Raw genomic sequence first — 15,879 nt, 5'->3', positions numbered from 1 at the left:
CAATTCTTTCACTGTCAACATAAGTCGAAGGACCCTTGACCCACAATTACTACATGCACGTGAAACATTAATCATATAGACAAGTATTTCTAAGTCAGTTAACCTAAATCCAGTGGAAAATTCATCCTTAGTACTGTACACAGTGTCATAAATTCCTTCACAAATTTTCTTATTCGATGAACTCAGTGACTTTGCCAAAAATTGTTCTTCGCGCTTAGGAGCAGCATCTGTAACACTGGGTGCATTTGGGGGACTGAGAATCCGCATTTCGCGATCGAGAAGTCTCTTCACCCTTAATGGGCGACTGTGAAGTGTGCATATTCGGTCACGGAATAATCGGTGAGATACTCCTTGATGGCATTGTGGCTACTGAAAGGTACACGAAGGTTTTAGAAGATGATTTCATTCCCATTATCCAAAGTGACCCTGATTTCGACAAGATGTGGTTCATGCAAGACAGAGATCGAGCCCATCGAAGCAGGAGAGTGATTGATGTCCTGGAGGAGCACTTTGGGAACTGCATTCTGACTCTGGGGTTCGCAGAGACTACTGGCAACAGCCTCGATTGGCTGCCACTTTCTCCAGATCTGAACACATGTGACTCCTTTTTGTGTGGCTATATTGAAGGTAAGGGATACAGCAGTAATTCCAAACCCATTGCTGAGCTGAAAACAGCCAGACAGGAGGTCATCGAGAGCATCAATGTTCCAACACTTCAGTGGGTCATGCAGAATTCCGCTATTTGTCTGCGCGGCATAATCGCCAATGACGGCAGGCATATCGACTATGCCATAACCTAAATCCGAATATCTATAGGGACGTGTACATGTTGAAGATAATGCGTAGTTTTTAACTAACTTCTGTGTTTTTCCATGTACACTCCTGGAAATTGAAATAAGAACACCGTGAATTCATTGTCCCAGGAAGGGGAGACTTTATTGACACATTCCTGGGGTCAGATACATCACATGATCACACTGACAGAACCACAGGCACATAGACACAGGCAACAGAGCATGCACAATGTCGGCACTAGTACAGTGTATATCCTCCTTTCGCAGCAATGCAGGCTGCCATTCTCCCATGGAGACGATCGTAGAGATGCTGGATGTAGTCTTGTGGAACGGCTTGCCATGCCATTTCCACCTGGCGCCTCAGTTGGACCAGCGTTCGTGCTGGACGTGCAGACCGCGTGAGACGACGCTTCATCCAGTCCCAAACATGCTCAATGGGGTACAGATCCGGAGATCTTGCTGGCCAGGGTAGCTGACTTACACCTTCTAGAGCACGTTGGGTGGCACGGGATACATGCGGACGTGCATTGTCCTGTTGGAACAGCAAGTTCCCTTGCCGGTCTAGGAATGGTAGAACGATGGGTTCGAAGACGGTTTGGATGTACCGTGCACTATTCAGTGTCCCCTCGACGATCACCAGAGGTGTACAGCCAGTGTAGGAGATCGCTCCCCACACCATGATGCCGGGTGTTGGCCCTGTGTGCCTCGGTCGTATGCAGTCCTGATTGTGGCGCTCACCTGCACGGTGCCAAACACGCATACGACCATCATTGGCACCAAGGCAGAAGCGACTCTCATCGCTGAAGACGACACGTCTCCATTCGTCCCTCCATTCACGCCTGTCGCGACACCACTGGAGGCGGGCTGCACGATGTTGGGGCGTGAGCGGAAGACGGCCTAACGGTGTGCAGGACCGTAGCCGATCTTCATGGAGACGGTTGCGAATGGTCCTCGCCGATACCCCAGGAGCAACAGTGTCCCTAATTTGCTGGGAAGTGGCGGTGTGGTCCCCTACGGCACTGCGTAGGATCCTACGGTCTTGGCGTGCATCCGTGCGTCGCTGCGGTCCGGTCCCAGGTCGACGGGCACGTGCACCTTCCGCCGACCACTGGCGACAACATCGATGTACTGTGGAGACCTCACGCCCCACGTGTTGAGCAATTCGGCGGTACGTCCACCCGGCCTCCCGCATGCACACTATACGCCCTCGCTCAAAGTCCGTCAACTGCACATTCGGTTCACGTCCACGCTGTCGCGGCATGCTACCAGTGTTAAAGACTGCGATGGAGCTCCGTATGCCACGGCAAACTGGCTGACACTGACGGCGGCGGTGCACAAATGCTGCGCAGCTAGCGCCATTCGACGGCCAACACCGCGGTTCCTGGTGTGTCGGCTGTGCCGTGCGTGTGATCATTGCTTGTACAGCCCTCTCGCAGTGTCCGGAGCAAGTATGGTGGGTCTGACACACCGGTGTCAATGTGTTCTTTTTTCCATTTCCAGGAGTGTAGTTCAATAATTGCCACCCTTTATGTGCAAATATATGATTGCGTTCAGGATGATACAGTATCTGTGGGTTCTACACAAAAACAAAGTTGACACTCTGCGCAGTGGCTGATGGGAGTTAAAGCAAAGGCATTTCCCATTTACAGACGCTCCCATCAGCCAGCGCCGAGTGCCAACTTTGTTCGCGTGCTTAATATTCTTCCCAGTAAAATTTCATCCATTTTTTTAAAGTGTCACTTCCCAACTTAAAAGCACATTCACCACTTTACAGATGAAATGCTGTCCTACACAAAAACGGAAAGAATTCCATGAATCTGTCGCACCATCAAGAAGATTTTGAATGGCATTTTTTGCAACAGCACATGGGAAAGGACCTTGAGCTGCGGACGCAGGGGCTGTGAAAAGATTAACCACACTTTCCAGCTTCAAGAGATACTATGTTGAAAACCAAATGCCGGCCGGAGTGGCGGTGCGGTTCTAGGCGTTGCAGCCTGGAACCGAGCGACCGCTATGGTTGCAGGTTCGAATCCTACCTCGGACATGGACGTGTGTGATGTCCTTAGGTTAGTTAGGTTTAATTAGTTAAGTTCTAGGCGACTGATGACCTCAGAAGTTAAGTCGCATAGTGCTCAGAGCCATTTGAAAACCAAATTTTGAAACCACAATAGTTGTTCCACTGTCGCAAAGAATATTCCTTCATTTGCCTTCAGCTACATATCAGTTTACCATCATGTCTATGCCATTTCCAAGTTGGGAAAAAAAAGGTTTCAGGAACACAAGTATGATTCCATGTACCCATAAGCTTCATTGTGTGATACCTACTGACTAAGGTATAGTAAAAACAAACACATATTCTACTTTTATAAAGAGCAGAGAGGAATCAGTGGCTGCTCTTTGGAAAGAAATGCTGTTAACAGACAGCCTATATGTATGGTTCATACACTCCTGGAAATTGAAATAAGAACACGGTGAATTCATTGTCCCAGGAAGGGGAAACTTTATTGACACATTCCTGGGGTCAGATACATCACATGATCACACTGACAGAACCACAGGCACATAGACACAGGCAACAGAGCATGCACAATGTCGGCACTAGTACAGTGTATATCCACCTTTCGCAGCAATGCAGGCTGCTATTCTCCCATGAAGACGATCGTAGAGATGCTGGATGTAGTCCTGTGGAACGGCTTGCCATGCCATTTCCACCTGGCGCCTCAGTTGGACCAGCGTTCGTGCTGGACGTGCAGACCGCGTGAGACGACGCTTCATCCAGTCCCAAACATGCTCAATGGGGGACAGATCCGGAGATCTTGCTGGCCAGGGTAGTTGACTTACACCTTCTAGAGCACGTTGGGTGGCACAGGATACATTCGGACGTGCATTGTCCTGTTGGAACAGCAAGTTCCCTTGCCGGTCTAGGAATGGTAGAACGATGGGTTCGATGACGGTTTGGATGTACCGTGAACTATTCAGTGTCCCCTCGACGATCACCAGAGGTGTACGGCCAGTGTAGGAGATCGCTCCCCACACCATGATGCCGGGTGTTGGCCCTGTGTGCCTCGGTCGTATGCAGTCCTGATTGTGGCGCTCACCTGCACGGCGCCAAACACGCATACGACCAGCATTGGCACCAAGGCAGAAGCGACTCTCATCGCTGAAGACGACACGTCTCCATTCGTCCCTCCATTCACTCCTGTCGCGACACCACTGGAGGCGGGCTGCACGATGTTGGGGCGTGAGCGGAAGACGGCCTAACGGTGTGCGGGACCGTAGCCCAGCTTCATGGAGACGGTTGCGAATGGTCCTCGCCGATACCCCAGGAGCAACAGTGTCCCTAATTTGCTGGGAAGTGGCGGTGCGGTCCCCTACGGCACTGCGTAGGATCCTACGGTCTTGGCGTGCATCCGTGCGTCGCTGCGGTCCGGTCCCAGGTCGACGGGCACGTGCACCTTCCGCCGACCACTGGCGACAACATCGATGTACTGTGGAGACCTCACGCCCCACGTGTTGAGCAATTCGGCGGTACGTCCACCCGGCCTCCCGCATGCCCACTATACGCCCTCGCTCAAAGTCCGTCAACTGCACATACGGTTCACGTCCACGCTGTCGCATGCTACCAGTGTTAAAGACTGCGATGGTGCTCCGTATGCCACCCAAACTGGCTGACACTGACGGCGGCGGTGCACAAATGCTGCGCAGCTAGCGGCATTCGACGGCCAACACCGCGGTTCCTGGTGTGTCGGCTGTGCCGTGCGTGTGATCATTGCTTGTACAGCCCTCTCGCAGTGTCCGGAGCAAGTATGGTGGGTCTGACACACCGGTGTCAATGTGTTCTTTTTTCCATTTCCAGGAGTGTATTTCTTACAAATTTATGAAGAAACGGATGAAGTATAGGCCAGGTTCTTGCATCCACATGGATCATCTCTATCATTTGAGTTTCCTGCCACACCAAAAACTTGTGTTATCAGAAGTGACATTCTTAGAAGGCTACAACTAGTGACGTCTACTAGAAGAACATCATCTTCCCCTGCATCAGTCCTGTGAACATTAAAGATTTAATTGGAGATTCGTAAAAACAAGATGTAAGCACTTTCATTACTTTTTCACTGAATCTACAATATAAATGAGTCATAATACCAGTACATTAATATAAACCTTCTTTTTATATGAATTTACTTACAAACTGTATTTTTTAATAGTTTGTGTTTCATATTTATGTGCTACCTGCTGCATTTTGATAGGGTACTGTTGTCAACAAAATAAATTTTTTGGCAAGATGTTTTGATGTGCCATCTTCGTATTTACCATGTTTAAAGTAGCATATTGGAGTAATAGAACATTTTTCTTGAAAAAGTTGAAGGTGGGGTCTTTTGAAATCTTAAAGGTCAAAAGTCAAGGGCAGTTACCTTGAATATGAAAATTCTTAGAAACCTGCAAGGTTGCATGTTAGTGTAAAGACCTACTCGTTGGCGTTTCAGGGATACTAGTTTCATTGCTGTATCTGGATAGAATCATGAATATAGACATTTATGTTGAAACGGACACAGGTAAATTTCACAGTATTCCCAAGACTTGCAGACTTTATCTTTCTTCACAGCTACACCTCTGCAAACTGGTAGCTCTCCATTTCTTATCTGGATCATTGAATGCATCAAATTTGAAAGAAATCTGAGATGGTCAGGTTGAAAATGTTACTTTTCTTCTTTGAATTAATGTGGAACTCCCCGCAAATGGAAATGTATGACACAGGGGAAGGAAATATCCTTTGAACAGACGAGGCTCATGTTATTTCGCATGGTGCTGTGAATGCACAAAACTGTCATACATGAGGTTCTACTCTGCCCTGTGCAGGGCAGGAACATCCACTGCACTTAGCTTATGTGACTGCCCATGAGAGGGCCAATGATGAGCAACCTTTAGCTGAAAAATGAACTTTTCAGACTAGTAGCAGATAGACACTAAGATAATGTCCTACCTTCAGATGTGGAGTACGATATGAGGACATCACCATATGTATTAACAGGGCCTCGGAAGATATCACTCTCAGAAACCTCCCTTACCGTAATTGCCTGCAACAGAAAGACATACTTAATTAGGTTTCAGATTTCGGTAAATTACTGTACATTGGATGTTCTCAATTAATAGGGAAAACTAACATAGTTGAAAGTATCTGTAAACAAAAGTGAAGACGTTCCAATAAATATGGGTCTGCAGTATAATTGTGAATGCGTGGCTACAAGCCACTATTCTCTTGTTTTGCTGTAAATATCAAATGGTTTATTCATTGCACTTAATAAATAGTTTGCAACAGTAGACAGCAGTGAGAGAATGAGCCCAAATCGCTGACTCAATAACTTTCAGCACTTTTTGACTACTGTCATATTATAGCTTTACATGTCATATTGAAAGCCACTGTTGACATGTTGACACATGGAAAGGTCATCCAGAGGAGGGGACAGGAGTGCAGGGTGAGATCATACATTATGAATCGAGCCCCCTCCCACCCTCCCCCCAGTTTGCTCTCACCAAATAGGAATCGTTCAATATCTGTGCTCTGTGGGGAGATGATCCTTTGATCAATTTTTTTTTATTACTGTAAGAAAATAATATTTCAAAAATTATCCACATGATAAGAGGCTGTCACAACATGAGACTGACACAGAGAGATATTAAAATTGTACTGCAGTAATCAATATGTGTCGTACCAAAACAAAGGGTGGCTATAGCCAAACTTCGACATAATTTAATTATGTTGTGTGAAAGTCATGGAATTTCCACTGCTTGAAGATCACACATTCTCAACACCGCCAAATCATGTTCTTCAACCCTGGTATGGAAAGAGGAGCAGTATTCATGCTGTTGTTTTGCCAAATGGCAAACAGTCTGAACACTATTCCTATAATAATTGGTGCCCATATAGAAATGTATGTGTTTGTATCAGGACCTATTAATGTTTTCCGATATTTACATAACCAATACATATCATATAAATACACATACAAATGGCATATATTCAAACACACTTCTGATATAATTATGTGCATGTCTGTACTCCAAATTGCTGGCCAAGATGATATTAATGTGTGCTGAGCACCAGTCCACATGTGCCATCCTTGATGCATGATGCATTTCATGAGGCAGAGATAAGGACGCTGTACAGTGCCTCAGGTGAGAAGGAACAAAATTATTTTTCATTAATAACAAAAAATATTCCTGCTAAACTACATTTTAACATTTATCGATAAAGCCCTCACCCAGGGTAACCATGACATCTCAGGTATTATTGTTTATGGTTATCTACAACTTAAACAAGAGCTACTGTAGACATGTTGGTTTGGATATGGTCCACAAAACTCCCCACACACCAGAAGAAACCATCACTCAGCACTACTAATCACTTTTATTATCGATGCAAGAACAAAATGAGATGTATGAATTAAATCTAGGCACACAACTGCGATCTTTCTAAGTCTCTTCTTATACCTTGCTATATGTAAGAGGTTATAAAGGAAGAAGTGTAGCTGTAAAAGCCCCATGCATCCTAATGTAATTGAATATTTCCCACTGTGACTGAATGGATGAAGTAGCCCTGTCAAAACGGCCTTGTACTAACCAACTGGTCCTGCATTTATACTGAAAACTGGCAGAAGAGGAATTGCTCACTAGTGCCTAATAACAAACACTGATAAGCCAAAACATTGTGACCATTACCCACCATGATGTTGGATGATACCTGGTGGCATTACAGGCCCATGATGCAATAACAAAAGTATGAAATCAGAACATACACAGATGGGGAATCACACTAGTGAAGATATGGGCTGCAAAGATTATATTCACTGAGATAAGTGACTTTGACAAGGGGCAGATTATTACTACACGGAGCCTGTGAATGAGTATCTCGAAAACTTCGAAGCTGGTCGAATATTCATGTGCTACTATTGTGAGTATCTAACCCTAACGGTAACAGCAGGACGCCGACTGATGTGGGGGAGCCGCCTCAAGGGAAAGAGAAGGCAAAAGGATAATATACATCGTGCACACGCAGCTGCGGCAGAACTGGGCCACGCAGTAACAGGGGATACTGACCAACATCGAGCTGCGCCTTTCAGCACCAGTGCCTGATGAGGTCATGCCAAATCACGGATGACTCGGCAGAGCAGACGGCTCAAGGCAATGCTCTGCGTTGCTGCACCAGACTCCTTTCATTACAACGACCAATGGCATGATCGATATCCTCCTTCACGATACCCACTATTAACATAACCTGCCCTAGCATGACCTGTCGTAGTCAACAAGACATCTGATACTGCTCTTACTACACTACCTAACTATTGCAGAGGTTTCTCTCCCTTGGCCCTTGCTTTGTCACTTTTTTCCCTCTGCCCTTCAAGCCGCTACACTTTGTTTGACTTTTGACGCAATCTATCTCCAGTTGAGCATGTATTAACGGTTTACCTTATCCAGACGTACGCAAACATCACAGTACCCACATCGTGCGACACCTCACTTTAGTGAAAACTAACCCTAATGCAAAGATGGCAGTAGATCTTCGGTGTTCGTCATCATGATGGTGTGGTCATGGAGGGGCTCCACCTCTCAGTATCACGTACACAAGGTATAAATGGAGAGTGCACTGGTGGGGTTGTCATTAGTACTCAGGCCGTTTATGTGAAAATATTTCCGATGTGATTGTGACCACACGACATCAATTAACAGTCTTCGAACGCGGAATTGTAGATGGAGCTAGACGTGTGGGTCATTCCATTTTGGAAATCTTTAGGGAATTCAGTATTCCTTGATCCACAGCGTCAATAGTGTGCATCAAGAGTGTTCTGGTATCTTAAAATTAAGTAATTACGTCTCACCACGGACAACAGGGTTGGTGACGGCTTCACTTAACGACCGAAAAGCGGATTTTGCATAAAGTTGTCAATACCAATAGACAGGAAAGGAGGTTGTATACATGGAAGAACCCTGGAGATACTAAAAGGTATCACATAGATTATATAATGGTAAGACAGAGATTTAGGAACCAGGTTTTAAATTGTAAGACATTTCCAAGGGCAGAAGTGGACTCTGACCACAATCTATTGGTTATGAACTGTAGATTAAAACTGAAGAAACTGCAAAAAGGTGGGAATTTAAGGAGATGGGACATGGATAAACTGAAAGAACCAGAGATTGTACAGAGTTTCAGGGAGAGCATAAGGGAACAATTGACAGAAACAGGGGAAAGAAATACAGTAGAAGAAGAATGAGTAGCTTTGAGGGATGAAGTAGTGAAGGCAGCAGAGGATCAAGTAGGTAAAAAGACGAGGTCTAGTAGAAATCCTTGGGTAACAGAAGAAATATTGAATTTAATTGATGAAAGGAGAAAATATAAAAATGCAGTAAATGAAGCAGGCAAAAAGGAATACAAACGTCTCCAAAATGAGATCGACAGGAAGTGCAAAATGGCTAAGCAGGGATGGCTAGAAGACAAATGTAAGGATGTAGAGGCTTATCTCACTAGGGGGTAAGATAGATACTGCCTACAGGAAAATTAAAGAGACCTTTGGAGGAAAGAGAACCACTTTTATGAACATCAAGAGCTCAGATGGAAACCCAGTTCTAAGCAAAGAAGGGAAAGCAGAAAGGTGGAAGGAGTATATAGAGGGTGTATACAAGGGCGATGTACTTCAGGGCAGTATTATGGAAACGGAAGAGGATGTAGATGAAGATGAAATGGGAGATACGATACTGCGTGAAGAGTTTGACAGAGCACTGAAAGACCTGAGTCGAAACAAGGCACCCGGAGTAGACAACATTCCGTTGGAACTACTGACGGCCTTGGGTGAGCCAGTCCTGACGAAACTATACCATCTGGTGAGCAAGATGTATGAAACAGGCGAAATACCCACAGACTTCAAGAAGAATATAATAATTCCGATCCCAAAGAAAGCAGGTGTTGACAGTTGTGAAAATTACCGAAATATCAGTTTAATAAGCCACAGCTGCAAAATACTAACTCGAATTCTTTACAGACGAATGGAAAAACTTGTAGAAGCCGACCTCGGGGAAGATCAGTTTGGATTCCGTAGAAATACAGGAACACGTGAGGCAATACTGACCTTACGACTTATCCTAGAAGAAAGGTTAAGGAAAGGCAAACCTACTTTTCTAGCATTTGTAGACCTAGAGAAAGCTTTTGACAATGTTGACTGGAATACTCTGTTTCAAATTCTAAAGGTGGCAGGGGTAAAATACAGGGAGTGAAAGGCTATTTACAATTTGTACAGAAACCAGATGGCAGTTATAAGAGTCGAGGGGTATGAAAGGGAAGCAGTGGTTGGGAATGGAGTGAGACAGGGTTGTAGCCTCTCCCTGATGTTATTCAATCTGTATATTGAGCAAGCAGTAAAGGAAACAAAAGAAAAATTCGGAGTAGGTATTAAAATCCATGGAGAATAAAAACTTTGAGGTTCGCCGATGACATTGTAATTCTGTCAGAGACAGCAAAGGACCTGGAAGAGCAGCTGAACGGAATGGACAGTGTCTTGAAAGGAGTATGTAAGATGAACATCAACAAAAGCAAAACGAGAATAATGGAATGTAGTCGAATTAAGTCGGGTGATGCTGCGGGAATTAGATTAGGAAATGAGACTCTTAAAGTAGTAAAATAGTTTTGCAATTTGGGGAGCAAAGTAACTGATGATGGTCGAAGTAGAGAGGATATAAAATGTATACTGGCAATGGCAATGAAAGCGTTTCTGAAGAAGAGAAATTTGTTAACATCGAGTATAGATTTAAGTGTCAGAAAGTCATTTCTGAAAGTATTTGCATGGAGTGTAGCCATGTATGGAAGTGAAACATGGACGATAAATAGTTTGGACAAGAAGAGAATAGAAGCTTTCGAAATGTGGTGCTACAGAAGAATGCTGAAGATTAGATGAGTAGATCACGTAACTAATGAGGAAGTATTGAATAGGATTGGGGAGAAGAGAAGTTTGTGGCACAACTTGACCAGAAGAAGGGATCGGTTGGTAGGACATGTTCTGAGGCATCAAGGGATCACCAATTTAGTATTGGACTGCAGCGTGGAGGGTAAAAATCGTAGAGGGAGACCAAGAGATGAATACACTGAGCAGATTAAGAAGGATGTAGGTTGCAGTAGGTACTGGGAGATGAAGAAGCTTGCACAGGATAGAGTAGCATGGAGAGCTGCATCAAACCAGTCTCAGGACTGAAGACAACAACAACAACTAACAGACAAGCAACACTACGTGAAATAACTGCAAAAATCAATGTGCGACTTACGACGAGCGTATCTGTATCTTTGCAGTAAAACTTGGCGTTAATGGACAAAGGCAGCAGATGGCCAGTTCGGTGCCATGGTAAGGTTGTAGAGTGGTGCAATTGACCCAGGTTGTCAAAAAGACACTGCGTAAGTTATTGTTTCGTGCCATCTTCGTCACAGTCGAGCCCTACCATGAGCTCTTACTACCTTAAACCGGGACTCGTATGACCAGCCCAGGGTTTTCCAGTTGTGTACGGCCCAACCGATATTGTCAGTAGCCCAAGAGAGGCGCAGAAGATGATGGCGTGGTGTTAAAAAGAGCATTCGAGTCGGTCGTCTGCTGCCATAGCTCACTAACACTAAATTTTGCTGAAGTATCTTAAAGTATATGTTCGTTCTATGTCCTAATTTGATTTCTGCATTTATTTCATGCAGTGGTATTGTTCGTTAGCACTGACAACTCTTCGCGATAACCACTTCTTGGTCGTTAAGTGAATGCCGTCAGCCACTGAATTCACAGTGGTTAGAGGTAAGGCCTGTAATTTGGTATTCCTGGCACACTCTTGACCAGGTGGATATTGCGGTCTTGAATCAAGTCAGAAACCTTCCCACATGAAACTCCTGAGTACAAATGACAGCTCCGCCAATGCACTGTCCTTTTATACCTCATGTACGCAAGACTACCGACTACCGCCTTCCGTATATGTGTATATCGCTATCCCATGATCTCACCTCAGTGCATGTGCTGTGGCTGATTCCGGATGGCCAAGCGGATAACAGACTGATGCAGAAGATCCTAGACTTACTGAGAGACAACAGCCTGTAGGTAGAGAGGGGCAGTTGGTGATACTTCAGGTGCCTGGTGACGCTGCAACGATTACCATCCGAGTATTATGGATCTTAACGGTATTAAAGGGGTCTGTACCTCTAGGTGATTTTGGGACTGCTGAGATCCTTCATGGCAGTGAGTATGGCTGCCTGGAGGCATCGACTCCATATCCCAATGGCAGACATATGTTTCCGGCCAATGTTGTAGAACAACATACTGCAGCCTTGGTATGTAACTCTACTGCCACTGTACAATTCTGATTTATGTTAGTAGACGTTTCTCAGCAATAATGCGATCATTTCACATGAACTAAGTTACTCACAGTAGATATATGGGGACAAGTGGGGGGAAAAAAATAGGCGGTCTTCAACTAGTTGCTTACATTGGTCTGATGTTATTACTAAAAGTTTATGAGTCACATGACGAGTGTACAGAAAGTTTTTGTGGATGAACACAGAGGTCACCCTGTTTTCATAGCTAGAATGACACTACAAACGTTCTAAAATATATCAAGGGTTATTCAGTGTTACGACCATGAGACAAGACTACAAAGACGTGAACAAGATAAGTTTGTAGAGGAATCTTTGAGAAAACAGGTAGAGATATCATCTAAGTTATACAATTCCAGTGTTTGATACAGTAGATGAGCACTTGCTACACTCAGGGGAAAACGCTATTTCTGCAAGTATGTCCTAAATAAGCCACCCAATAATAGCATCAGGTTACTGGTAGTTTCTGACAACGAAAAAAGTTATTTATGGACTACTGAGCCATATACCGAGAAAAGACCGGGTAGTGACCATGAAAAAAAAAACGATTTAGGGCTGTAAATGACTTGTCTTATGGCTTGAAAGGGCATAACATTAAGTGTGAAAAATTTTCACCTCCTGCAAACTCAAACAAATGTGATAAGAGAAGTATCACAGTGATTTGCAATATGTTTGTTTTTGTTTTACAGTATTAATTTTTTGCAGCAACCGGTTTTCAGCTAACAAAGCCATTATCAGACATGTACTGAAACATCATAGGTGTATTCATTAGTTAGCGTTCCCACAGAGGAGTCACTACCTGCTACGACGTGGAAACATGTCGCTGTAAGTAGTCAAAATACGAAATGTTTCCTATTTTGACGTCAGTACGCTCTTTGTCTCCTGGCGACATGCATTGATTTGTTTTGTGAAGTGACAGTTGGAGTAAGGGTTGATCTTTTCTGAATGAAATTCAATGGCTTTGGAGAAGGAAGACCATGTCTTGCTGGTCAAGTTGTTTTATCAGAAAGATAGCAGTGGCAGCGCTGCATTACGGGAATATCGCTGACAGAAACAGCTGCGAAGAGGCCGCGTGTCCACCAAGACCGTAAACAATGCGATCAAGGAATTTTAAGAAACAGGTGAATTAGGTGATGCAGTAGGGAAAGGGGAAAAGAGAGAGAGGAAACCCATTCCCACAGCAGTTGGCAATGAAGTTGCTGCAGCTATAGCCATCTGTGCAGCGCCTGCTTCAAATTCTGCTGTCAGTACTCAAGCTGTGTCATAGTATTTGTCTCTACACTCGTCACAGATGAAAAGATTTTGCTACGAATTTTTACACTTCTATCCCTACAAGATTCACAATGCAGATCAAGTCAAGTCCCAAGATCGACTATAAAGCTGTGATTTCGCGCTCCACTGTCTGGCACACAGGCAGACATCAATTCAAAGCAACACTCAACCTGACCATCTCTGATTTCTCATAAATTTGGTGCAACCAACGATCAAGATAAGAGATGGAAAACTACCGATTAGCAGAGGTATGTGTCAATTGTTAAGTAAGTTACAGATCTGCAGAGTTTGAGAATAGTATGAAATTTATATGGGTGTCTCTCAACCTGTCACCGTAAGTCTGGTTCTAATCCACATACAGCAGTAAAACTTACATAACGAAAAAGTTAAAGAGAAGAGCTTTACAATGATATGCAACACGCAGACTTTCTAAGAATTTTTCACATTCAAGGTCATTAACCTTAACATTTGACCTTAGATGTCCCAAAGAACTCCACCTTCAATTTTTTTGGAAAAAAAAACAACTTATTGCACTGCCCTAATATACTGCTACAAACGTGTTAAATATCAAAATGCCACACCAAAGTCATCACTGCCAAAAATTTATTTGAACTACATCATTACAGTAACAAAATGCTGTAAGCATCTGTGTATTCAACTTTCATCCCAGAACAGAAAATATCAGGTACAATTACACTGATAAATCGGTGAAAACTTCTTGCTGTGAACAACCATCCAGCTTGTTTCATGGCTGTGGCTTGTTTATTCAACCTGCGCTGTATATTTCCTGCATATTATTCAGTAGGAGCTTGTAAAAAATTGATTTGAGGTCAAAATTGTACTGTTGCATTCCATGTAAATAAGATGCAAGACTAGAGAAGAATCTGAAGAATGTTCAGTAATTGACCATGAGAAAGTGTCCTAATATGTTGCTGGGTGGAAAAATTTGAAGGATATGTAGAAAGCAAATATCACAAAACCAGTCAACATGCAGCGGTGTTGCCTCAGCTATGTTAGGTACTTCCAGAAAAAATTTTAAGTGGAAATGAAATATGAGGGTTGACTGAAAAGTAATGCCTCCACCTGCGCAACTCTTCAACAGTTGGCAGTATTGGTATGGGTCAGGTACTGGCTTGTTTCGCAGCCTCTTTTCTACAGCTCTAGTTGGCGTGAAGCCTTAGCATTGAACTGTTGTGTTGCTGCAGTGCAATGTATGGAACCCTTCGCAGACAGTCGGGCAATGTGATTTAAGCCACATGCAGTCATTGAATTCTTGACAGCAGAAGGTGTCACCCCAAAGGAGAATGAAAGCAGTTTATGGTGATTGTGTTGATGTAAGTATTGTGCGTCGTTGGACGACCAAGTTTAAAGATGTAAAGGCAGGAACATCTGACCTCCGTGACAAACAGAGTTGGATGTGCCGGGACAGCAAAATGTTGACAGATTGATTCAGGACGATCGTCGTATCACTCAGAGGGAAATTGCAAGCACAATCGGCATTTCACCAGAACGTAAGGGTCATATTATTGCTTTGTTTGTCTATCAGAAGATCAGTTCACGATGAGTACCCCAGATGCTGACTCTTGAAATGAAAGCGCACAGACTTGAAATTTGCCAGGAACTCCTCTCACATAACGAGAATGAATTTGAAGCCTTTCTCCATTCAATTGTGACAGGAGACAAAACGTGGGTACACCATTACGACCCGGAGACGAAACGTCAGTCTACGGAATATCGACACAAAGACTCGCCCCAGAAACAGAAATTTGAAAGCGCTGCCCTCAGCAGGAAAAATCATGGCTTCAGTGTTCTGGGACACAGATGGTGTTATCCGTGTTGATTTCCTTGATCGTTGAACAACAGTAAATTCAGTGTGTTACATCACAACGCTGCAAACTCTGAAACGATGGCTGACAACGGTCCGAAATGAAAAGGGAAACGTTTTCCTGCAGCATGACAATGCCAAACCACACACTTCATATGCCATCACAGTAGAACTTCAGAGACTGAATGCGCCACCACATAGCATCCTCCACACAGTCCAGATTTAGCACTGTCTGACTTTCATCTGTTCCCGATAACGGAAGACGATCTGCGGGAACATCATTATGCTTCTGAGGAAGACGTTGAGAGAACTGTGAGACTGTGGTTGAGGAAAGAGGGTCGACTTTTTCCATGACTACGAAATCTTTCACGATCGAGCCCTTGAATAAAAAGTTCTCGGTTTACTTGCCGCGTCAAATTTGGATAAAATCCCAAGCTTTCAATGACTACCACCGTCATCTTCGCCTGTACAACGACCAGCAAGATTGGCAGGGTCCTGAGCCGGCAAGGAATCAGGCCAGTCTTCCGGCCACCCAGGAAGATTAAGGAAATGCTGCGACCCGTGAAAGATAATCTTGGCCTGAGAGTACCGGGAATTGACAGCAT

General features: G+C 44.2%; 1 protein-coding gene and 1 long non-coding RNA gene across 6 annotated transcripts in view; one reads left to right on the top strand and one right to left on the bottom strand.

Annotated features, from left to right (window-relative positions):
* Positions 1 to 15,879, bottom strand: part of LOC126281332 (caspase-6-like) — a 142,245-nt gene that overhangs the window by 3,727 nt on the left and 122,639 nt on the right. For all 5 annotated transcript variants that reach the window (XM_049980226.1, XM_049980208.1, XM_049980217.1 and 2 more), the window contains one exon: positions 5,776 to 5,869. In XM_049980226.1, the coding sequence (XP_049836183.1) occupies positions 5,776 to 5,869 (94 nt within the window). The remainder of the gene's footprint in view (positions 1 to 5,775; positions 5,870 to 15,879) is intronic.
* The window catches only part of LOC126281345 (uncharacterized), a 145,127-nt gene that overhangs the window by 89,931 nt on the left and 39,317 nt on the right, over positions 1 to 15,879 (top strand). The gene's annotated exons all lie outside the window — the stretch shown is intronic.

This window comes from Schistocerca gregaria, chromosome 1 (genome assembly GCF_023897955.1).
Source record: "Schistocerca gregaria isolate iqSchGreg1 chromosome 1, iqSchGreg1.2, whole genome shotgun sequence".
In the NCBI taxonomy this organism is placed as follows: Eukaryota; Metazoa; Arthropoda; class Insecta; order Orthoptera; family Acrididae; genus Schistocerca; species Schistocerca gregaria.
The sequence above is the reverse complement of the archived record's forward strand: the minus strand, read 5'-3'. Positions and strand labels throughout refer to the sequence as shown.